The sequence below is a fragment of the Brachyhypopomus gauderio genome, unplaced genomic scaffold (genome assembly GCF_052324685.1).
Source record: "Brachyhypopomus gauderio isolate BG-103 unplaced genomic scaffold, BGAUD_0.2 sc292, whole genome shotgun sequence".
NCBI classification, from domain to species: Eukaryota; Metazoa; Chordata; class Actinopteri; order Gymnotiformes; family Hypopomidae; genus Brachyhypopomus; species Brachyhypopomus gauderio.
The window spans coordinates 87,052-112,440 of record NW_027507113.1 but is presented as its reverse complement, the minus strand read 5'-3'; the positions used below and the strand labels follow the sequence as shown (position 1 = coordinate 112,440).

Below are 25,389 nucleotides of genomic sequence, written 5' to 3'. Positions count from 1 at the left end.
AGACAGACGCCCTCCTCCCCCTGGCCGTGGCGTGCGAGGACCACGACCTGCTGCCCGTCCGCTCCAGCTACGTGGAGGCGTGCGGACGCCTGACCTCCGCCCTCCTGGCCAGGCTGGAGAAGCGAGCGGAGGAGGTGCCCGCCTCTGCCCCCCTGCGCAACCTCGCCGCCCTGCTGGCCAGCAGCGCGTACCTGCATCAGAGACTGACGCACTACGAGAGCCAGCTGAAAAGCACCGCTCGCACGTGAGTCTCGGCACACGCACGGCACACGCACGGCACACGCACGGCACACGCACGGCACAAACCTTTGCATCATCGCCATTTTTCACAGCTGCTGTCTGATTAAATTTCTAAATCCATGACACACTTGACACAGGTGTATTTTGAGGACCATATATGTTCGAAGAGGAAATGAAGCCGTTTGATTTGCTTGTAAACCGGTTATTATTCCGTAGTGGTCCAATCAAGCTTAAGCTTTTGTGTTTAAGACATTTCAGCAATAGAGCTCCCTCCCACACACACCGAACACACACCCCCCCAACACACACACACACACACCCCTCCCACTACACACACACACTCACACACACCCCCCACCACACACACACACACACACACCCCTCCCACTACACACACACACTCACACACACACACACACACACACACACACACACCCCACCACACACACACACACACACACCCCACCACACACACACACACACACACACACACACCCCACCACACACACACACACACCCCTCCCACTACACACACACACCCCTCCCACTACACACACACACCCCCCACCACACACACACACACACACACACCCCACCACACACACACACACACACACACCCCACCACACACACACACACACACACACACACACACACACACCCCACCACACACACACACACACCCCTCCCACTACACACACACACCCCTCCCACTACACACACACACCCCCCACCACACACACACACACACACACACACACACCCCACCACACACACACACACACACACACCCCACCACACACACACACACACACACACACCCCTCCCACTACATACACACACACACACACACACACACACACACACACACACACACACCCCACCACACACACACACACACACACACCCCTCCCACTACATACACACACACACACACACACACACACACACACACACACACACACACACACACACACACACCCCACCACACACACACACACACACACACCCCACCACACACACACACACACACACACCCCTCCCACTACATACACACACACACACACACACACACACACACACACACACACACACACACACACACACATACACACACCCCTCATTCAGCTTCTCGTTCAAGGCCCCTTATCAAGGCCCATGACTTTGGGAACACTACCGCTTACAAATCTCCTAGAGCACCAGGCGTGCGTGAACCTGTAAGCCCACTGTGGAGTGTTGAAGGGCCTCCCTGGAAGGGGGGGGTGTTTCTGCTCCCTCCGTGGGCAGGAGCGTCTCCTTGTAGACGGCGTGCTCTGCATCAAGGGTGCCTAGCAAGACGTCTTTCTGCTTTTTGTCTTGTGAAGCTTAGAAACTTAGAAAGAAGGAATTTGAATTTTAACCTCCGACTTTTCTTTTCCCCCTGAATTCTTAAGCATTAACCTTCCATGCGTTCGACGTTTGCTGACACTTGATATTAGAAATATTGCAGGTTGTAATTTTTCCCTCACCATAAACCATGGTTTCCTTCCTCGCTTGAATTATGTTTGCTGTATATCACAACCAGGGTAAAGAATGTGGTTTTCTTTTTTAATACAAGATATATAACACGGGAGCGCCAAGAGACATCCAGGTGAGCGCAGTGTGTGCTGTTGGTTAGGGAGCTGCTCAGAGCCCTCTCCTCTACCCTCCACAACCTTGTCCACAACCTCGTCCACAACCTCGTCCACAACCTCCTCCAGAACGTTATCCACAACCTCGCCCACAACATTATCCAGAACCTCCTCCACAACCTCTTCCACAACCTCCTCCAAAACGTTATCCAGAACCTCGTCCACAACCTCGTCCACAACGTTATCCAGAACCTCGTCCACAACCTCTTCCACAACCTCCTCCAAAACGTTATCCACAACCTTGTCCACAACATTATCCAGAACCTCGTCCACAACCTTGTCCACAACCTCGTCCACAACATTATCCAGAACCTCGTCCACAACGTTATCCAGAACCTCGTCCACAACATCGTCCACATTGTTATCCAGAACCTCGTCCACAACCTCGTCCACAACGTTATCCAGAACCTCGTCCACAACCTCGTCCACAACGTTATCCAGAACCTCGTCCACAACCTTGTCCACAACCTCGTCCACAACATTATCCAGAACCTCGTCCACAACGTTATCCAGAACCTCGTCCACAACCTCGTCCACAACGTTATCCAGAACCTCGTCCACAACCTCAGTGCTGTTCAGCCTTCTGTCTCTTGCAATTCTGACTTCCATATATAACCCTCCATCTTTCCACGCACGATAAAAACAGCACATATAAAACGGTACATTAAAAAAAATCAGCTCTGTCCTGAAAATTAAACTTTAATATGCATGTTTGTACATAAAATGAGAGGGTACTGGTGTAAGGGAAGAGCCTCTGGAGCCTCTGGATTTATAGTTAGTCTAGCGGAGGGTTTTTCCCCGGCCAGCGAGACTGTCAGGCCGTTGCCAGACGTACTAAAATGCCATAATTGGATTGTAAAGAATCGGAGCGGGATCTCTGTGAGCCCGCGAGTCCTGACAGGACTGTTTATCTACGAGAGGATGTGTGTTTGTTGGAAAACAGATGTTAGCTCACCAAAACTGGGGAGGGCGGGGGGGGGGACCTGGGGTGGGAATGAGAGGCAGGAGGTGGGACAGAGAGCGTCCAGCATGTTGGGCCTCTTTCTCAGAGAGGTATGGGGGGTGTAGGGGGCGGGGTTAGACGCACCTAAGAGGAAGGAGGTGAATGATTGGCAGGTAATAATCAGAGCCATTTCCTGATATCACTCACTTGGTGTCTTTTTGACCCGTGAGATGTACCCGTACCCCCCCCCCCCCCAATTAAACCCCCACGGCTTTGATGCGTCTCCGATGTGCTCAGCCCCCCCAGGTCTCTGACTCTGCTGCCCATCGCGAGGAGCCGTGACGTGACGGAGGCGTTGCGTGAGCACCTGACCAGCTACTGTGTGAACGTGTGTGCCACCAGCCTGCTCCAGGACGCCGAGAGCCACCATTGGGCAGACGCCAAACCCTTCCACGAGGTGCAGACGCTGCCAGACCTCCCTCTCACACAGACCTCCCTCTCACACAGGCTTGGTTTAAGACGTTCATTTGCATTGATTTACATTGTTGGGGAGTCCGGGCAGTGTGACATCACGTGTTTGAGTGCCGATGGCACTCTTCCTGTGTGGTAATGTGTGCTGTTTACTAAGTCGAGTCATTACAGTGCCAAATGATCTGAAAATGAATTATCCTAATATGATCCTAATATATTTTATTAGGAAAAAAATGCTCTTTAGCTTCTGGGCTTCCGTAATTCAGGAGTACCATGTGTTTTCCTCCAGACACAGACTACAAAACACAGCATACAAACGCCTTCCACACCTTCATATGTATCTGCTGTATTTATTGATCCCAGTCAGTGTTGTAGTGTGAGAACGTTGTTGCACTAGTGTGTTGGTGGTGTTGTAGGTGTGTGTTCTGTACAACACTATACTAGTGTGACAGCGGCTACGTTCGTCACACACACACACACACACACACACCTTTAAGGGTTGTGTTGCAGACATGACTGCTGTGCACAGGTGTGAGACTGACTGCCCGCCTCTCTGTCCCTGTTGACCCGGAGCTCCGCCCCCTCCCAATGTAACCCCTCCCCCTTTCCTTTCCTCCATTTCTGTGCTTCCTCCTGCTTCCCCTGTTAGGGGGTCTGAGCACCGCACTGTGGGTCCAGCCGTTTGGCTGGCCAGCAGACCTCAGTCCGGTCCGGTCCGGTCTTGTCCGGTCCTGTCCAACGCCTGCGACTCTCGCGTCATACGGCGTAATGTCCTCAAACCTTCTCCACAGCGCTGCCCCTAACCCTCTGTAAGAGTCGTTTGTGTTTCTGTCATCTCTGCTCTGTGTGTGTGTGTGTGTGTGTGTGTGTGTGTGTGTGTTGGTTGATGTTCTGAAGAGAACATGGTGATGGTTTCTCCAGACAGGGCCTTCAAAGCTTCCAGCTTCTCTGTGTGTCTCAGTGGGAAGGAGAGAGTTAGGTGTAGAGGGCAGGTGACGTGACCGTGAGACCCCCCCGAGAGATGGGCTGCCCCCCCCCCCACTCTGACCCCCCCACTCTGACCCCCCCGCTCCCATTCCTCACTCCGTCTCTGACATTCTTTCTGTTTTCGTGCAGTGTGGTTTTAATATCTCTCTGTTCAGCTTGTTTTTTCATTATTTTTTCTTCCTCCCCCCATATTTCTTCTCTCTCTCCCTCTCTCTCCCTCTCCCTCTCCCTCCCTCCCTCTCTCTCTCTCTCTCTCTCTCTTTCACCATCTCTCTTTCTCCTTCTCCCTCTCCCTCCCTCCCTCTCTCTCTCTCTCTCTCTCTCTCTCTTTCTCCCTCTCCCTCTCTCTCTCTCTCTCTTTCTCCCTCTCTCCTTCTCCCTCTCTCCCTCTCTCCCTCTCTCTCTCTCCCTCTCTCTCCCTCTCTCTCTTTCACAGGGCGAGCGGTGTTCCTTCTCCATCCAAATGTGGCACTACTTTCTCTGCGGCTTGCGCAGTGACCTGTGGGGGGCGCTGTCCCCCACGCTGGCCCAGGACACCTTGGCTCAGGTGTTGGCTCAGACGCTGGAGCTCCTGCTTCAGAGATACTCGCGCGCCCGTCCATCCTGCCGAAGACTTCCCCAGATCAGGTACCAGAGAGCTGGCCTGGCCACGGCCCCACTGCCCCAACGTCAGATGGCAAACTCATCACACGGGTGTTTGGCAGTTGTCAGTGATGTCTGCAGTCTTTTGATCACGCTGTGTATGTGTTCCATTGCAAAAACAGCCTTTAAAGGTCGGTTAGGCTTATAAACCTTTCATTTGAGCGGAAGAAATGGAAGCAGCAGACTGCAGTGATTATGCATGTAAAGATACACATGCACTGATTTTTGCCTGAATCTTGGTCTTATTTCCAGCATAATTTAACCCTAATTTACATTTACAACATTTGGCAGACACAGTTGTCCAATGCAACTTACAAAAGTTCTTTGTATTCTCCATTCTTAGATAGGTGAGCTTAGATAGGTTAGTGTCAAGAATGCTATTAGTCTGAAACCCTCACTAACATGGGGACGACGAAGACATTTAAAGTGCTCAGTGGCTTCCCTGACTTTAAGTCTTTAGTTTTCGTATGAAGGCAGCCGGTGTCTCAGCTGTACGGACCTGCAGTAGAAGTTTGTTCCAGCAGCTGGGCTCCGGGACATAAGAGTCTAGTCGCACGTCTCCGTTGTGTCTCGAGGGACGGCGGTTCTGGAGACATCGTGGTGCAGGGCAGCGTTTTACGTGGTGCTTTTAGTTATGCTAGTCCAGTTCTGGCTTCGGGGGTGAGTGGCAGTATTTCTAAATCTGATGTGATCTGCTACAGAGTGGCGGTGAATGGAACATACAGAGAAACCCTGAGGGTCAGAAAGGAGTTTGGCGCTGTATGTACGTGTAATGTGAGGGTGGGAATCGGTGTCCGATGAAACGGAACAGAAGCGATCTATGGCCCACGAGTCCGACGCCGTCAACGTTTAACGTCAGCGGTTCTCAGGGGTTCTCCAGCAGTTTGAGTAGTGACCCAGTAACGATGCACGGCTGATGTAGCCACTCTGAGCTGGACACGAGTGTGTATAACACGGTTGGGTCTTTACTGGAGCCATTAGACAGCAGCCCATCTCGTAGCCCATTGGTAAGCTGCATGCAGTAGATACTTGTGGTCTTTGACAGTAACACCCCCAGTGAAATTTATCACACATTTCTTCACAACGGAGGAACGGAGTGCTTATTGCACAGCTGTCAGTATGGGCTGCGTTTAACAGTCAATTCACACAGGTTGTTTTTGCAAAGTGGGAGTTTATAAATCGTAAGCTTTGGCCATAGATGACTGACAATGTAAACATGCAGTGTTGGTAGACACCAGAGAACAAGAACTTCCACAATCAGGTTTTGGTAAGTTCAGCTGTACACCCAAGGACTAAGGCTATCACTCTAAACTCACGTCACGCATCCTCAACGATCAGACGTCAGCGATCAGACCGGGCCTGGGCAGAACTTGGCCTTCTGTGGGGCCTTGGGTGTGGGCTGTGGGGGAGGGGCTGGGTGGATGCATGCTCCATATTAGCACATAGTTAAAATGCTTAAAGAGGTCGCCGGTGTACGGCTACACCAGCCCCTCCACCTCTCCACCTCTCCCCACCCTCACCCCCAACCGCCTCGGGTGGTGAGCGGCGAGAAAGCGGAGATTGCCCAAGGGCTCGTGCAGGCGGTGGAGAGTGGAGGATGGAGGGGGAGGGGGGGAGGCAGGAAGAGAGGGAGAGAGGGAGAGGGAGGGAGAGAGAGGGAGGTGTGGATGATGGAAGGAGCTGCTTTAAGTTTTCTCCAGTTCACTTTGCTGCAAGGGTGCCTGAGTACTGCTGATTCCAGACTCAGCTCTGAATCTGCCCAGCAGATGGACGTCTGCAAACTCTCTCTCTCCCTCTCTCTCTCTCTCTCTCTCTCTCTCTCTCTCTCTCTCTCTCTCCCTCGCTCTCTCTCTCCCCCTCTCTCTCGCCCTCTCATTCTCACTGTAGCCCTCTCTCACTCTCTTTCACTTACTATATCTCTCTTTCTTTCTCACTGTCTCTCTCTTACTGTAGTTCATGCTGTCTTTCTCTCTCTCTCTTTCTCAATGTAGTGCTCGCTCTCTCTCTCTCTCTCTCTCTCTCTCTCTCTCTCTCTCTCTCACTCTGTCTATGTAGGGGATGTCGGTTGTCCAGTGAGGGTATTGTAGAGAAGATAAAGATTGATACATTGGTGAAAGGTTACCTTTGATCAGGGCCTCTAAGTAGGTGTGTAGTTCTGACCTGCCCTGATGCTGACGTGGTGATCACATACATAACACGGACATCGTTTAGCATGCTGGTGTATTGGGTGGGGGGGGGGGGGGGGGGGTGTTGGGGGGCATGTCTGTACACATTCCAGTGCTTTAATCTCTGTGTCAGAATTACTGAGAGAAAACACATGGATGGACAGACACTGTGTCCGCCTTGGCTGTTGTTTGGTGGGACCACCCACTGACGGCACCTCCTCACGCAGGGCGGACATCGAGGCCATCCTCCTGTGTGTGTACCGGCTGATGTGGAGTGTGTGTGGCAGCGTGGACGAGCTGGTTCGGCCGGACCTGGCCTCGGGAACCTGGATGGCCTTCATCCACAACATGTGTGATCAACTCCTAGGTGTACTGGTCATCCTCACTGCACCCCTGAAACAGCTCTACAGGTACCGCTCTGGAAACACCCCCAAACACTGTTTTAAGATTATACTTCAGACTCTGCTTGGTTGAGCTGTTTCTCTTGTGTGAATGTAGAACTTTCCAGAATGGGTTTGGAGAGGAACCGTCTGGCACGGCGGCAGGGACGAGAGCTAACTGTGGTCCTATCTGGCTAAACGTGGTCAACCCAACGTTATTCCCACAGCACCTCCTGAGGTACAGGAGAACGTAAATTTAACAAACTATATGTCCACTGAGTCAATTGAATGAAATGTTCATTTGCTAGTATATTTGCAGTACAAAAATCTGTAATGAGAGATTTAATTCTTTCCCAGTGTTGGTCAAAATAATTAAACATAATTGGAATTGTGGTGTTTAATTGTGTAGCTTCCTTAACATCTACATGGAAAGCGCTGAAATGTTGCCTGTCGTCCGTGTGTGTGTGTGTGTGTGTGTGTGTGTGTGTGTGTGTGTGTGTGTGTGTGTGTGTGTGTGTGTGTGCGTGTGACGTCACTATGTTCTGAGTACACAGATCAACTCCAACCCCCTTTGACCCAAAGGGCTGAAATGAGTTTATTTTTATTATTATTGGTTGTTTTATATTTATTATAGGGATTTGCATCCTTGTGTCATCATAATTTGCTCCTGCAGGTAGAGGCTCAGGCCCGTCTCCTGGCCGTGTTGTCAGACCCAGTTCCCTCCACCGCTGACACTGCAGTATTTTATCACAAGAGTGGCTGGTTCACACGTCGCCATAAGCGCTTAACCCGTTTTAACCTGCGTTTCCCTTCGTCAGTGTATTGCTTGCAGTTGCTCTGTGCAAATTCTACTAGAACTTTTCTCTTGGAAACTTTAGGGTTATATTAAGACTTAAATGTGTTTGTATGTGTGTGTGTGTGTGTGTGTGCGTCTGTGTATATATTTATATATATATATATAAGCCTGTGGCTTCCTTCTGAAGTGTCTTTTTCATTTTTGTGGTGAATGTTGAACACTCTCCAGCCCTGGTGCTCACGTTCACAGCTCTAATGAGCAGGCGTATTAGTGTGGAGCGCCGCAGAAGACCTGCCGTGTAAAGACCTGCCTGGGGCAGAGCGCTGGAGCCCCTGCTGCCTGACGCCTGCCCATCTCTCTCCCTCCGCAGGGACCCCGTGGCCGGCCGGCACCGCGCTCTGTGGCTGCTGGGTCTGGTGGGCTCGGGGCCCGGCTGTGGGCCCGCTCTGCTGCTGCAGGCCTCGTTGCACGCCGAGGGCCTGCTGCTCCGCACACTGATCTCCCACTCACGTAAGCCCCGCCCACTCGCCTCAAGGCCCGCCCCCACACACACACCGCAAGGCCCGCCCACCGGCTGTGCCCGCACTCACTCGACACGTTCACGCACAGCAGCGTCGACGAGCTCTTGGATTGCGTAATTTGTGTGATGATGTTTGCGTACGATGTTCTCTGCAGGCAGACTGACACCTCTCAGGGTTTGTGTTTGTGTGTGTTACACTTCGTAACGTTACTAGACTAGATTTCCAAAGGTGTCGTGTAGTTACGGCTTAACCACCAACTCTGTTGTAATGGCAGGAACGCTCACCGGATGGTCCCTCATCACGCCGCAGTGGTTGTCATCGTTACGGTGACTTCAGACGTCCCTCATCATCACCATCTTCATCATTCTGTGATAAACACTCGTTGTGGGGGGGAGTGAAGGGGTGAACGACCTTTAAAGATCTTCCTCTCTTGGCCTCTTGGAGAAGTGTAACCTTTAGAGACACTTTTGCACATGGCCCATTCGTTAGCATTACAGAGGGCTCATTAATGTCCGGGCCTGAGCGCCTGTTTCGATGCTGCGCCACGGCGACTGCGCCATGGCAACTGTGCCACGGCAACCGCCTAGCTGTAAATCAATGCAAGGCGGGCCCAGTCCGGCTAATTAGGCAGAAATACAGTGTCCAGTGCACGGAAGCCCCGCTATTGAGCTTAGCCACTGGTCTGAACACCCTCGTTAATGTGTGCTGGTGTGCTTTGCATTCTTTAATGCAACGCTATATCTGACTCCAGTCAGGGTCCTCGAGAGGTAGCGCATTCGTATCTGACGCTATAGCAGGGTCGTGGGGTCACGGGGCCGCTGGGCGCTGCTTCCTGTGACACCGCATCTGAACTTTAGCTTTTTTTGCTAAAAACAAAAAGAAAAGAAAGAGAGGCCGTTTGCAAACACGGCACGCTGCGTGTGGAGAAACGGCAGTGATCCCCTGCAGTCTTTCTGCCGAAGGAACACTTCGAGACCTACAGCATTGCATCCTGGGACACACGACTCACCTAAACGCACAAAAAACTATTTTTGCCCTGGTTTTCTTTTTGTTTGTTTCTTTTTATCCCAATGAAGGAAAACAACCTACACCTGCTAAACTAGCAAGGTATTAGCAAGCCATGTCCTTTAAGGTGTCATTTAGGCCTGTCCTGTCCACACGGTCCTGTCAGGAGGGACGTCTGCTCGTCCTCCACCCGCCGTGCTACGTCTCCGTGTCTCACTCCCTCGCCTGTCAGCTCCTCCGGGTGAGACTGACGGTGGCTGGAGTGGATCAACGCTGCTGCTTTCAGCCCAGGAGACGACGCCCGGACAAGGACCTTCTGTCAAACCGCCATGTCTGCTGTCTCTGCGTATCGTCAGCCCCTCTGAAGACAGAGTCGTCCCGTTCGTCCACGAAGGCCCCGCCATTTTCGTTCGGACGGTCTTGGCTTTTTGCTGCATTATGTTATTGAATTGCACCATAGCTGAGAAGGTGTTGCAAATGTTCGTCCGTGGTGCGAATGTTCCAAATCTCCTTTTAATAAGCGACGTACTCGTAAAGCGAAGTAGGTTGTGTGGCTCCTGCTGGAAGTTTGTTGCGCTGTTGTTCCACCGGCCCTAAAAATCTGGGCCTGAGTGATCTTTTGTATGCTAATCCAGCAGTCAGCGTGATCTTTTGTATGCTAATCCAGCAGTCAGCGTGCGTATTCCCACACACGGCTCTCCACTGCATCCCACGCCGCCATCAAACCCCACGGGGAAACACTGGAATATCCTGCTAACTGATCGCCCGGCTTGCTACGTTTTCAGATCTGTGTCTGGACAGTGAGGCTGCGGTGTCCCCCGAGGCTCGACAGGCTGCCGACAAATTCGTGGAGGCTGTTTTCAGTGTCCTGTCCTCCCTAAACAGCGTCCCCAGGGCACTGGCTTTAGTGCTGGAAGACTACCTAGACAGAAGACACCTATGGGAGTTCTTCTGCAGCTTAGCAGGTACGGGGGACATGTGGACATGTAAGGTGTCTTTTCCACTGGCTCTCCGCACTCCTGAATCTTCTCATCTCCACCAAAGCCCTGCTGTAACCCCTCTGCGCTAGCAACACTGCCCGCCGCTGTAGTTGGGGGGGCACACGTGGATTCGTCATAGACTAGAGCCATAATTAAACCTTTAGAAGCCCATTTGACTGCTTATTTATGTCCATTTTGCCCTCAAGTCTCCTCTTTGCTAAAAGCTGCTGTGTGAAAATGTCCTCCTGTGCTAATGGCTAGTGCCTCCATTTAGCATTGCGACACAGAGACTCCAATTACGGCCTGACGCTTTGCTGTGGGAGCCGCCTTTGATCCGGGGGGGGTTTAATCTGGACTCCTACAGAGCCAGACTACCCGTTATGGTGTTTTTATTACATGCTAGGGGTAATTATTGTTGCATAAATTAGACAAATGAGAAGGGGGGGGTGGGGCGGCACGAGAGAGCCTCGTGAGCAGCGAGGGTGGTGAACACACACTGGTCCTCTCTCGTTACACAACCTTCCTGCAGGCTTAATTGGCTTAATTGACGGCACTTGAGGAGAACCAATGAAAATCAGCGCTGTAACAAAGACATGGACGATGAGCTTTGTTTAGTATCAGCACACGTCCGTGTGTCACTTAGAAGGCAAAATAATTGGACTTGTCACCAGTGCCAACCGGGTTATTGGCCTGGCATTGAGTCTTGATTTGGTTTATTTCGCTTGGCATCTTAGTGGGCTTTGATGTCCATGGCAGATCAGAATAATGTTTGAATAAATCTGAAGTAATGTTGAAGCAATATCCACTCCGGAGGTCTTTAGTGTGATTGTCCTGTAAAATACCAATATATACTTATCAGTAGTATAAAATCTGATCTTGACTCAATTGAAATGTCCCAAGTCAATTTATTTATCTGTAGTATACTTCAAACATATACAGTACAAATAATCTAAATGAATTAAGGTGCACAAAGTGAACTAATTAGATGTTTGTAAGTGCAGTTAACTAACAAGCCAGTGTTTATTTTCACAGAGTTGTCCGTGGCAGAGTCACCATTGGTTCCTTGTGTCAGAGCTGTGGTGTCCAAGCCCGTCAGCTGCCTGCTACGTCACTTGGTGAACATGATGCAGGAACATCAGGACCTGTGTGGCCCGCAGCTCCGACGGGACCTTCCGCAGGACATTCTGGCCAAGATTCCCAGCCAGTGGAAATACACACCGCAGGCGCCCAAGACGGGTGCGTGAACTCCTCGGGAAAAATCCAGGGAGATTTAGGGGAGACAACGTGGACGACAACTCGTTCTCGTTCCAACAGGGTGACAGTGTGATGTTATTATGAACATTACTGATTGTTTGATTGTGAAGTTGCAACTACAGGGGGCTTTGCTCAGATACTGCAGGCCTGCCTATCTGAATGAGTGGGTTTGGTTCTTGGGATGTCTGGATGTTCTGACCACGGTCTGCTTCCTCCTGCATTACAGACAGCACTGCCCTGACCATCCAGGCACTGACCTTCATCTTCACCACCCTTCCCTCCGTGGTGGCCTCCCTCCCCCTCCCCATCCGCTACCTCTTCCACGTGGCCGAGGGGCGGCTGGCCCGGCGCGGGCGGCAGCCGAGGGCCGCGGGTCTGCTGCCGTGGGTGCTGCTGACCCGTCTGGCCCATGACCTGAAGGACGGGCGGAGTCTGCAGCTGGCCTCCACCCGCCCACTGGAGCCAGGGACGAGGGAGATACTAGCCCTGGTCTCCGATTGCCTGCAGGCCAGCGTGGACCCGCAGAGGGGCGTGGCCAAGCCCACTGCCCAGAAGGTCCTGCAGAGCCTGGAGGAGATGAGGCCAGCGTGGAGCTCCACACAACTGGAGAGGGCACGCAGGCTCTGTGCTGGGAGGTGAGTCTCTGGGGTGAGGGGGGGGGGATGTGAGTGTGTGGATGGGGGGGGGGTAGGGAGGTGGGGTGGGGAGGTGAGTGTGGTGGTGTGGGGTAGGGAGGTGGGGTGAGGAGGTGAGTGTGGTGGTGTGGGGTAGGGAGGTGGGGTGAGGAGGTGAGTGTAAGGGTGAGTGTGGGGGTGTGGGGTGAGGAGGTGAGTGTAAGGGTGAGTGTGGGGGTGTGGGGTAGGGAGGTGGGGTGAGGGGGTGAGTGTAAGGGTGAGTGTGGGGGTGTGGGGTGAGGAGGTGAGTGTAAGGGTGAGTGTGGGGGTGTGGGGTAGGGAGGTGGGGTGAGGAGGTGAGTGTGGGGTAGAGAGTAGGTGACTGTGGTGGTGTGGGGTTAGGGAGGGTGAGGAGTTTGTTTCACCTCTTTTTTAACTCTTTTGCATTAAAAGTTTAAGTTAATGCGATTGAAAATTCATCCGTTGAAAATGTGCGTGCTGGTATGTTCATGCGTAATTGTATTTACCAGACTGGGAACTTGACTTTTGCTCCAAGTTCAAAGTTCAGTCATTTAATCAATGAGCAGTTTACATTTGGGAAAATTGCATTCGACTCCTATTTGAATTTCATGCTATGCTTATCGTGAGTGATGACCCTGTTGGTATCGTTTCGGAGAAGAGACAAGCGTGATGTTTTTGGAGAAGTGACATCACTGGGCTTTGACGTGTTTGTCCTCTTTGGACAAACCCACAACTTCTCCCACATACAGGACAAGCAGCGCTCTTTCTTAATTACTCTTATTGAAAATGATTAAAGACCGTATCACAGTTGAAAAAAAACAAGGTAAATTACTGCTAGGGTTCCAGGAAATGTTGCTCCGTAAACGACAGGAAAGACAGCAGGAAAAAAGCGAGGGATGATGGGTAGAGTGATTATGTATCACCTGTCTCAGGCACTCAGTGGGTCCATTACTATTCATTAAAATAACCTTCACTTTCCACCACTGCTTGTGTTGTAAACAATCACCGTACAGTTCAGCAGTGGAGAGTGGGTTCCCTAACCCCCAGCCTTGTCAACACACACACACACACACACACACACACACACACACACATGCATGCGTGCACACACACACACACACCTCTCCAGTCTCTTGTCTTTGCAAAGTAATTTGTAGAGGAGAAGATGATTGCTCTCCATCATGGTGACCCTGGCAGGGCCTGACGGCATGGATACCCAGATGAAGATGAATGCAGTGGGTTCTGCTGGTGGGGGGGGAGTGGGGGGGGGTGGGTTGGGGGGGGGGGGGGGGGGTTCTGCTTCTTTCAGGGCACATTGGCCCTAATGACGTGATTGATAGCTCGTCCTGGATACGCCGGGCCCCTCATTAATCAACCCACTGACTGGATCCAATCATCTGCCTCACCTGCACGCTGACGGACGGGCGAAGGATGTGGGGGCCCAGGTGCTGACACGCGCTCCGGGCGGCCCGGCCTGTGTGTGCGGCCCTGCTCAATGTCACCGCGGCTAAGGGCCGCCTGACAGGCTGCAGTCGCCGTGTCACCGCCTGATTGCGGGGAGAAGACGGTGATCGGGAGAGAGGGCACAAAAACACACAACCCACACTGACAGCAGGTGTGGGAGCAGGTTCCTCACTCACTTCCTGACGAGCACCAAGATGCTAACAGAGGAAGAGCTGGGAGGTGGAGTTGGGGTGGACTACAGGTTCACTCTGGCAACCCAGTGACGCTCACGCTAGCGTTCTACTCTAGGGTTCTACACTAGCGTTCTACACTATGGTTTTACTTTGCGGTTCTACTCTAGTGTTCTATTCTAGGGTTCTACTCTAGGGTTCTACTCTAGTCTAGTGTTCTACTTTAGGGTTCTACTCTATTCTAGGGTTCTACTCCAGTGTTCTACTCTAGGGTTCTACTTCTAGTCTAGGGTTCTACTCTAGGGTTCTACTCCAATGTTCTACTCCAATGTTCTACTCTAGGGTTCTACTCTAGGGTTCTACTCTAGGGTTCTACTCTAGGGTTCTACTCTGGTGTTTTACTCTAGGGTTCTACTCATATGTTCTACTCCAATGTTCTACTCTAGGGTTCTACTCTGGTGTTTTACTCTAGGGTTCTACTCTAGTCTAGGGTTCTACTCTAGGGTTCTACTCCAATGTTCTACTCTAATGTTCTACTCTAGGGTTCTACTCTAGGGTTCTACTCTAGGGTTCTACTCTAGGGTTCTACTCTGGTGTTTTACTCTAGAGTTCTACTGTAGCTTTCTTTTGGGCTTTTTATTGGCACATTTTCTGCCCCTGCTTTGTTTTGTTTGTTTTTTTTTATGCATTATGGTAAAAGATGTGACATCATTGCTTTCATTGCAGGCAACATTGCAAACATTTCAACCTTGCTTACCCTGTTCAATTGCCCCTGCAGTGCCCATATGATGGCCATTTGTCAGGGCATTTTCCTCATACTGTATAAGCAGAGTGTTAATATACAATGTGAAAACATTCTCTCTCTCTCTCTCTCTCTCTCTCTCTCCCTGTGTGGCTCCATCAGCGTGTTTGAGCAGAGGGTGGAGGGGGGTCTGTTGGAGGAGAGGGGTGCACTCTCCGAACCCACTGAGCAGAAAATGGGGCCGTGGTTGTTGGCGTGGTGCCAGGGAACAGGTGGCAGCCAGAACCTCGGGCGGATCTATCGCACCGTGCAGCTCAATGAGGTGGGTCCCTCCCCACTCCCCACCACGCAATTAGTCGTCTGCGCACCCGGGGGGGGGGGCACAGCCTGGCACAGGCACACGTGGGCACTGGGGTCAAAAGTGTAGAGCAACAAGCATGACCTTTGACACCACTGCTGCCAGGGAAACAAAGATAAAGATGTATAAAGATGGGAATGTTCACTTTATTTTTAGCAGATCCAGCAATTCTCATATATGATCTCGATGAACCTGACTGGCTCTTAAAAAAATGTTTCTAGAAAATGTTGACAGGGTCTGTGCTGTTGTTTTGTTGTTTACCTGTGGTTGTTGTTGTTGTTGACGACACCCGTGCATAGTAAATTCTCCTCAAAGGCCACAAGTGTAGTAGAGTGTCATGTAGATTATACGTGAGAACGGAGGAGTGTCGTTGGGTGTTGGCCAAAGGGTTCTCTCACTTCTCTCATAGGGTCCAGATCTCTCCGTTGTATGTGGGTCTGTGGTGAAACACTGCGATGGAGGATTCAAAGTTTTATTTTAAGTTTGTTCTTGAGTGACGTGCTTCTTTGTGTCAGATCTATACATATCTCTCTGTCCTCTTCAAATGTCCTGTTTCCAAATCCTATTCTAGATCGACTGATTAATTTCTACCATTGTCAGGCCAATTACTCAGGGAATAGAAAGAAAAGAAATGTCCATTATGTCCAAAATTGGATATGTAATAATTGTAGAGATGTACTCATTTGTACACTGGTGTGTTCAATAAGCCTGTAGAGATTCCTGCTTAATTTTACCATTTTTAATGGGTAGTAGTGAAATGTAGTCTAATAATAATGTATGTCTAGACTTATTCAGGTTTGTGTGAACTTTGATATCTTTGTCCTTCCAACCTTCCCAACTTCACATGCTGTGATCTTTTTTTAGAGAGGAGTTTTATTTTTACATGAGTTAGGCTGATCTCTCTCTCTTTCTCTCTCCCTTTTCTACCCCGTCCCCTCTCTCTTTTTCCTTCTCTCTCTTTCTGCTCCTTTGATTTTGCAGGGGTTGTTAAGGTCCATACTAACCTCGGCCGAAGATGAAACGTCTTCTCCCCGGGGACCGCCCCCTGTTCTTTTCCCCGCCTCCACCTCCAGCGCCCACGGCACTCTGCCCCGCCCCTTCGACCCCTTTTCTCACTTCCACTGCGTTGGCCCGGCTACGTCCGATCAGGTCGGTGTCTTCTCCTTCTCCCGCCTCCTTCCCACAATCCTCTCTCCTGCAAACACACGTGAAGGGTCCCTGCTCTTCGCCTCCACGCGTCTTAAACACACGCCATCCGCCAGATGTTCCTCGCCCAACTTGTAATTAAAGCGGTTCGTTTGAGCTGTGACCCCGCCCCCCAACGCGCGACTCAGTGTAGCTTCTCCTCAAGGCCGTTGGCGTCGAGCAGGCAAGGTGAGCGCACGGCAGCGCAGACGCACGAGGTCTTTAAAGTGCTTTTCTAGGATGAATTCCCACAATTCTCCACAGGTCGCCTGCTCCCACGGCGGGCCGGGTTCCTTTAGTATGAAGGGAAAGCAAAGAGAATACGCAGAGAAAGGTTAAAACTCAAAGAGCAGAGAGTTTTAAAACACTTGAAAGGTGAACTCATCAAGTAGGGTGCTGCTGTGACTGTAGTGTGTGTGAATGTGTGTGTGTTTATATATATATATGTGTGTCCCTTTTGTGGGACGGGTGATATATAGTGACTAGATGGTTTTATATATAAAACTTGCTGTGACGTACAGAAGGTTTCTAGAGAGACACGATGTTCGGACAGAGGTCCGTCGTGAACTGTGCGAGCAAAGTGCTGCTACTACACTACGCCGCTATTACCCTCCTGGAATCTTCCGCGCAGATCTTCTCGCTCTGTCTCCGTCCCCTTGAACAGGTTGAAGGCAGACGCTGCCTGCACTTGTGTCAGGAGCTTGAAGGTCAGTAACCGTGAGGCTTGTTCGGGGAGAACTCTGCGCTTTTGTTCTCGTCGCGATGCCGCTGAGGTTTGGTGTTCCCTGAGCCCGAAGGCTAATCCTGCCGTGGTATTGTTCCGCGCTAGCTACAGCACTCCTAATCCCCCTTTTTTTTTTTTTTTTGCTTATCGGAGGCGTTTGCGTTGCTTTGCATAAAGCAGCCTATTAAGAGGATGATTAAAACGCTTCACTGGCTTCAGGTGGCCGTGCTGTTTGTCAAATCAAACGGAGGGAAGGGAGAACACAACGACAACAACAAAAAGAGAGATGATCCATCAATCAGCTGCCAGGAGGAGGCGGAGCCTGCAAGCGTCTCTCCAATAAAAAATAAATAAATAAATAAATAAAAAACTCAGCTGGGGTTACAAGTGACGTTCTGGCAATCAAAGAAATTGGGTTTTTATTTGTGCTAACAAAGGCCCAGTGCAACGGAGCAGGGAGACGCTGGGAGACGCAGGGAGACGCAGGGAGACGATGGGCAAACTGCCACCAACAACCGCTGGAAGAATAACGACTCACCTCCCAAAATTGATTTATCTTTTTATAAATGATGGCTACATCCCTCCCCAAATGGATTTATAAATTAATTGCTGTCTTATTGGAATAAAAACCTTCTTGTGCAGACATGATAGATAGATTGTGTGGGATTGGCCCTCGCGTGGGAAGCCCTCCCTCTTAGTTAGGCCCAGCTGGAGCAGTAATTTTGTGATCATATTAACGCTGATTAATAACTAACAATACTCACTGCTCATTTGTCAACAGTCAGACGTGAGTGAGAAGGAGAGGGACTGGGCTACGCTGCTGACAACCTATCAGAGAACGAGTCAGGTGACCTTCACAGTTCTGCTGGCTAACAGGTAATGGTGTGTGATCTCTCTCTCTCTCTCTCTCCATCTCTTTTACATCCATGTCATGGACCTGCTTCTTGTCATGTCTGCCCATGTTCCTATTTTGTTAATGTGGACATGGGGGAATCTGTGTGTGTGTGTGTGTGTGTGTGTGTGTGTGTGTGTGTGTGTCCGTGCGTGTGTGTGTGCGTGCGTGTGTGTGTGTGTGTGTGTGTGTGTGTGTGTGTGTGGGGGCGTGTATGTACCGGAGCAGGAATCTAGCCAAACCTCATGTGACCTTTTTGTCTGTTTCTAGCTGTGTGTGAATTTTATCTTTTTTTTTTCTCTCTCTCTCTCCGTGACGAATTCCCAGCATGCAACCCTTGCTCAAAGAGAGCAGTAGAAAGTGTTCCTCCGTGGGGGAGCGCCAAAGGAGGGTTTGGAGTTGGATTTTAAAAAAAATCATCAGATAACCTTTTGAGCTTCCTCAGAGGAGAAATTGAAGACTTTGCCGATTTCCAGAGTTAAGTCACAAATGGAGCCTGACTTGTGTACCAAGCACCTCTGCTAAGTGTGCCGTGTGCCATCGGGTTATCTTGTAGTCACTGCGCACAACGTTGTCTCGTGGGCTGCTCACATTTTCTAAGATAACCCGGTCTACCTTGTGTTAGCCCTCCCCGAGAAAAGTTAAAGTTAGAATAACCTTTGAATAACCCGCTTCTGCGAGTAGTCAGCTCCCAGCGGTCTGACTCCAGTGATTGATAGCGCGGTGTCTTGTGGATCAGACACCCTCTGTTGAAGCTCCACAGATGCCCCGGGGCAGTAGTGCGGTGGTCAGCTAGCGTGCCTGCCTGCTCTGCCCTGCTTGCTCTCTGCTCTCTCCAGATGTTGGCGTGTCTCTCTCGCAGCAGGGGGCGCCGGTGGGTCTGCCCTGCTCCACGCCCACCTCCCTGCTCTCTTTGTGATGGACTGTCTGTTCCCCTGGATGGAGGCGAGGGGTGTGGGAGTGTGGGGGTGGAGTAAAGGTGGAGGAGACAAGGTTAGAGCGTTCCTCCTGGTCGTTTTTGGACCTGTGTGTGTTGGACCTTCTGGTTCCTACTGGAGGTTCACAGCCTGGTAGTGAAGTCGTTTACTGTCGCTGCGACGTATGGATGTGTTCAGCTGGCCCGTGTCACCTGACTCTTCCTCCTCCTCCTCCTCTTTCTTCAGCTTGTTCAGGGTATAAATATTCATGAGGCGGGGTGACATGCAGTGTGTTGCTGGCTCCGCCCTCTCCCCGGAGCTCTGCTCTGAGCTGTCACACAGAAGACCATCAGGCCGCCATAAGGGCCCTCACACCTCCTCTAACAGCTACACGGGCTCCATTTCAAACCGGCCTCGTTTTTACACGCACCTTCGAACAAAGGGCAAGCAGCTTGTCTGCCAAGGACGATGTTTCTAATAAGACTGGCGCGTGTGTGTGTGTGTGTGTGTGTGTGTGTGTGTGTGTGTGTGTGTGTGTGTGTGTACGCGCTTGCATTTGTGCATGCAAAGTCACGTGACGTGTGCGTGCATGCACAAGGGTGTGTGTATGTGTGCGGCAGGGTTTGTGTTGGCACATGTGTGTGTGTGTGTGTGTGTGTATGTAAACGTGCGCGAGTGCCACACGTTCTCACGTGCGCTCTATCCTGCACACCCTCACGCTACTTTGTTGCACGTGTGTTTAAAAATGCTGTCAGTGGGCAGATTATTTATGAACGCTCTAGAATAGGTAACACACAGGCGAGAGAGAGAGAGAGAGAGAGAGAGAGAGAGAGAGAGAGAGAGAGAGAGAGAGAGAGAGAGAGAGAGAGAGAGAGAGGGAGAGAGAGAGAGAGAGAGGGGAGAGAGAGGGAGGGAGGGAGGGAGGTGTCTGCGGGGTGAGTGAAATAGAGAGTAAATATTACGTAATCTGGTCTAATCCCTGGTCCAGTGTCTGTATCTGGTCCCGGGGAGTTGCAGTGGCGCTGTGTGACGGCTGTATTTCCACATCTCTGTTTCTCCGCGGCCTGAGGTGGAACGTCTTTTGTTTTGAAGGACATCGTTGCGTCAGGATCTGTACAGACTGTGTGAAGTTCCCTCACAGTTCTCCCCCAGGACGTCGGTAGTATGTAGATTATGCATGTAATGAAAATTGTATGACGGGAGAGTGTGAAGGCGAGGGAGGGGTCTTCAGACCGCCGTCCTGGACCACGTCTATTTCTGTCACTTTCATTTCAGTCTCTGTTGTAATAGGCTGAGTTTATGAAACACGGCTCACATGTATTCCCAACATGGTCTCCAGAGACATGTTCAACTATCATGATAGACCTCTGCGCTTGCTCTTTCTGTTCTCTCTTTATCTATTTCTCTATCTGTCTTTCTCTTTTTCCTCCCCTCTCTGTCTGCCTGTCTGGCAGTCTGTCTGTCTGTCTGCCTGTCTGGCTGTGGTTGTACCTGCACGCTGCCCCCTACCCACCGCTCACTTACATGCCCGCTGTCAGAGCAGCGCAGCTCAAAGATGTCTAAGCACTCGCCGTTCCCGCCGTCGCTGTGCGGTGTGTGGAGCAGAGGCCAGGCTCTTGGGGGGGTTTTACACTCCGAGTTGTTAAAGCCCTGCACTAGATGACTTCATTAATTCTGAGAAACTTTCAGTTTTCAGTGCCAGCCCAACTACTATCCAGAGCCAGATGGAGTGGAGAACGTGAGAGAGAGTGTGTGTGTGTGTGTGTGTGTGTGTGTGTGTGTGTGTGTGTGTGTGTGTGTGTGTGTGTGTGTGTGTGTGAGAGAGGGAACAGATTTACACAGGTGCGAATGTCGTCCTTTGTCACCTGTCGTTTGTCCGTCTCTGCAGGCTGTGTCATGAATCATTCTCCCATGGAGCTTTTCAGCAGAACCGGCCTGATTAATGGGGCCTGTGCCTCCAGACTCCAGCCAGCCACAGAGAGGCAGAGAGACAGAGCGAACTTCCCGCCTCTGACGCGACCCGCCTGCTCTTTAGCCAGAGTTACAGGGATGAGCGGTGAAACGAGTTTAAACGGCACCGACGAGTTACAGCTGTTGTCAAAAATCCACGTTGGCCGTCTGAATTACGTAGCGGGCCCCCCTTCACTTCAGTGGCAGTCTGAAGTCCAAACCTTTTTCTTTAGCACTCAGTACCCCACCCTTACACGGACAACGTCCTGAGAAGCCCATTAACACATCCTGTCTTGGACACAAATGGCTCTCTATGTGACAAACCGGGCTCTGCATAGACTGTAAAAGGCATCAGCGTGTGGCCTGTGTGGAGCGTTTTATGGACAGTACAGAACCGTTTCACATTTGTCCTCCATCAATCTCCCGTCCCCTTAAGAAACACAACTAAACTGTGATGCACGCCAATAATTCTGCAGTCATTCACTGCTTATGAGCCAAACTTTATAGAGAAGAGGATTGCACACTAAACCAGACAAGTGGACTTACTCTCCCAGAACTGATAGCAACAGTGACTGGTTGAGCTAATATCTCATCTCTAGCATATAACCTTGCAGTAATACATATACTATCATCTGATGCCATTAACTGTATATTTGGTCATTTTCTGGTAGAATGTGTCAGGGTGAGGAAGGTGTCTCTCTTATCATGGGACGTGTCTTAGGTGCTCTACAAATGGAGAATGCTTCATAAGATTGTCATGTATTCATTTAACCACTTCATCCCTTATTAGGAATTTGTATCAGTATTTTTACTGTGAAACATGTCATATTTGTCAATTGTGATTTTCACCTCAATTGAAATTTGTCCTCCGCTTTTACCCATCTGTGGAGTTAAAACACACACACACACACACACACACACACACACACACACACACACACACACACACACACACACACACACACACACACACACACACACACACACACACACACACACACACACTAGTGATTACTAAGGGGCTTTGGTGCACACGTGCCCAGAGCGGTGGGCAGCCCTAGCCAGGTGCCCGGGGAGCAGTTGGGGTTAGGTGCCTTGATCATGGGCACCTCAGTCATGGCCTCAGGTCTGGGAATCGAACCATGACTGACCTTGTTATCTCAGGGAATTGAATTGGTGCTTTTAGCACTTTTAACCGTTCATGATTCCACTTGATCATGATTATTTAGAAAAATCTATCTGTCATGGAAGACTTAATTTCTTCATTTGTGCTTGTCTGACTGTCCTTTTTCATTGGGCCTGTCTGACTGTTTTGGTTGGGTCTATCTGTCTGTTTTGTTGGGTTTCATCTCATTGTGTTTGTCTGACCGTTCTATTCAATTGTAGACGTCAGACTGTTCTTTTCATTTGTGTTTGTCAATTTGTATTTTACGGCAAAGTTTTGTACGACCCGAATAGTTTGCGTCTCTCGGGAGTGCGGCCGTGGTTGGTGTTTATACCCCACACTGGGGTCCCTCTGTGAGCCCCAGAGACAGGCAGGCAAATACGAGCAGAGTGAAACAGTAGTGGAGGCTACGTCTGAAACGGAGAGCTACGTCTGAAACGGAGAGCTACGTCTGAAACGGGCAGCTACGTCTGAAACGGGCAGCTACGTCTGAAACGGGCAGCTACGTCTGAAACGGGCAGCTACGTCTGAAACGGGGAGCTACGTCTGAAACGGGGAGCTACGTCTGAAACGGGCAGCTACGTCTGAAACGGGCAGCTACGTCTGAAACGGGGAGCTACGTCTGAAACGGGCAGCTACGTCTGAAACAGGGAGCTACGTCTGAAACAGGCAGCTACGTCTGAAACGGAGAGCTACGTCTGAAACGGAGAGCTACGTCTGAAACGGAGAGCTACGTCTGAAACGGGCAGCTACGTCTGAAACGGGCAGCTACGTCTGAAACAGGGAGCTACGTCTGAAACGGGCAGCTACGTCTGAAACGGGCAGCTACGTCTGAAACGCGCAGCTACGTCTGAAACGGGCAGCTACGTCTGAAACGGGCAGCTACGTCTGAAACGGGCAGCTACGTCTGAAACGGGCAGCTACGTCTGAAACGGAGAGCTACGTCTGAAACGGGCAGCTACGTCTGAAACGGGCAGCTTCAAACTGTAGCGATAGGCATTGTATTTCACCGCTGGGCTAAAGCCATCTGTTCCACATGATAACCATATGGTACGCTTCCTTCCCAGAGATCAAAATAAAAACAAATGTGTCAAAATTGTGGGGCTTTGTCCACAGAGGCCGATCAGCTCAGGTAGAGGCGCGTTTGAGGTGGTGCTGGCGTGGGTGCTGGTGGAGTAATTGTTCTTGAGAAGGTCATGTTTGTTTCAGGAAAGTGTTTTGTGGTGTCATGAGCTGAGATATCAAAGCTGAAGAGTCAAACGTGGTTGGCTGTGTTAAACAAAACAAAATGAGTGAATGTTCAAAGATGGCCGTACTGAACGCTGATCTGTTGACTAGTACAGAGAGCAGATACCATGGTTGTCTTTCAAACGCATTCCTACCTACCTTCATGTTGGTTATTGTATTTAAATATCAATGCTTCATCCTTTGTTTCTGTCATATCTTTTATTTATACAAGTTTATATGTTATTTATATAAAAATGATTATCTTATTTATATAAATTTATAAACAACTTTATAGAAGTGTAATTTGCTTTGAGTTCTGAATAGCAGGCCAGTTTCTGTGTGTGAGCATGTGTGTGTGCACATGCGTGTGTGTGTGTGCATGAGTATTTGTGTGTGTGTGTGCGTGTGCACATGTGTGTGTGTGTATGTGTGCATGTTTGTGTATGTGTGTGTGCACATGTGTGTATGCGCTCGTGCATGCGTATGTGGGTGTGTGAGTGCGTGAGTATTTGTGTGTGTGGGTGTATGTGCACGCGTTTGTGTATGTGTGCGTGTGTGTGTATGTGCGTGGATGTGTATGTGTGTGTGTGTGTATGTGTGTGTGTGTGTGTGTGTGTGTGTGTGTGTGTGTGTGTGTGTGTGTGTGTGTGTGTGTGTGTGTGTGTGTGTGTGTGAGGGTGGTGAGTTAGTGAAGCCTAGGAGAAGGCCACGGCCCCAGCTCACACAGCAGAGGCGGGCTGAAAGGCTCATTAATCAAACTCCGAGTCGCAGATGTGATGGCTTGCACACAAAGTGCCAGCAGACAGTGAAAGTCACATCCAACAGAGTGAAGCGTCAACCAGCTCGGCCGCCATCTTCTGTTGTTATGCTGAAATCCTCTTCATGTCTTTCATTAGCTGTTGCTGTTCTTCTGTCTGCTGTCAGTCATCGATTAAGAGCTCCCAGTGGTAGAGAAGAATTAGATCGCAATGAGAAGTCTGCTTTGCAAACAGTGAGAATCAGACATTGGGCTTGATCATCAGACAGTATTCATTTACTGGTACGCCTTTCTCACAGCCAATCAGCTTCTGTTCTGTAACCACCCGCCAGCTCGTTTAGCTGGGGTTTTTTTTGTTTGTATTTTTACCCTTAATCAGATGACTTCCCCATGTGGACGTCTGTGCTGATTACGCTGGTTCTCAATAGGGTGTTTTTTTTAATCTGCTTGGAATAAAAAAAAACGTTAAAATCCTGTCATTCTCAATCCCTACCACCTGGTGCCCCACAATCTGCAATAATCTGCCATCCTAAATTACGGCAGGAGTTCTGATCTTCGCTGTGATTCGCCACATCCATCTCCGGTGATTGACAGGCCCACTGTTGGTAGCTGGACGAGATGCACCCCCCTCCCTCCAAGCCCCCCGAGCCCCCCCAAGCTGAGCAGGGCCATTGACAGGCCTTGGAGGTGGTGGTGGGGGGGGGGCCCGGTGTCACCGCACCGCCACTCACCAGCGCCCCGGCCATTTGCATCCAGGGCCAGGAGCGGATCATTAGACGGGTTCCTGGCTGTCAGCATTCATCTGGGCTCCAGCCAGCGCCGGCTGACAAGGTAGCGATCCTCCGTGGAACAGACGGCAGCAGGCAGCGGTGGGAGACATCCCGCGTTTACCCACGCACACGCCCGAGCTCCCAGCGCTTAGCGCCTGCCACTACACCAAGGAGCTATAATTCTGCCCAAGCGCGTCATCGGTGGTAAAAGCACAATTCGCCCCAAAATCCCACTGGCGTGAGTGGTCCGTGTCCCACATCGCGGTACTCTGAATAAGGACGTAATAGTGTTCATCCGGACTGTTGTAGCCGGCGCTGGACTGTCGGAGGGAAGAGTTGCTCTTCAACATCTGAAATAGACGTATCGGTACCATCATGC

General features: G+C 50.6%; 1 protein-coding gene across 1 annotated transcript in view; it reads left to right on the top strand.

Moving 5' to 3' along the window:
• kiaa0825 (KIAA0825 ortholog) overlaps positions 1 to 24,086 on the top strand; it is a 30,229-nt gene extending 6,143 nt beyond the window's left edge. The window contains exons 4-16 of the mRNA XM_076995944.1: positions 1 to 244; positions 3,151 to 3,310; positions 4,748 to 4,938; positions 7,346 to 7,528; positions 7,617 to 7,736; positions 8,665 to 8,804; positions 10,606 to 10,785; positions 11,833 to 12,036; positions 12,281 to 12,689; positions 15,228 to 15,387; positions 16,405 to 16,572; positions 18,114 to 18,208; positions 21,030 to 24,086. The exon at positions 1 to 244 is cut by the window's left edge and continues 22 nt beyond it. Coding sequence (XP_076852059.1) covers positions 1 to 244; positions 3,151 to 3,310; positions 4,748 to 4,938; positions 7,346 to 7,528; positions 7,617 to 7,736; positions 8,665 to 8,804; positions 10,606 to 10,785; positions 11,833 to 12,036; positions 12,281 to 12,689; positions 15,228 to 15,387; positions 16,405 to 16,572; positions 18,114 to 18,208; positions 21,030 to 21,084 — 2,309 coding nt within the window. The 3' untranslated portion in view covers positions 21,085 to 24,086. The remainder of the gene's footprint in view (positions 245 to 3,150; positions 3,311 to 4,747; positions 4,939 to 7,345; positions 7,529 to 7,616; positions 7,737 to 8,664; positions 8,805 to 10,605; positions 10,786 to 11,832; positions 12,037 to 12,280; positions 12,690 to 15,227; positions 15,388 to 16,404; positions 16,573 to 18,113; positions 18,209 to 21,029) is intronic.
• The last annotated feature ends 1,303 nt before the right edge of the window (positions 24,087 to 25,389 follow it).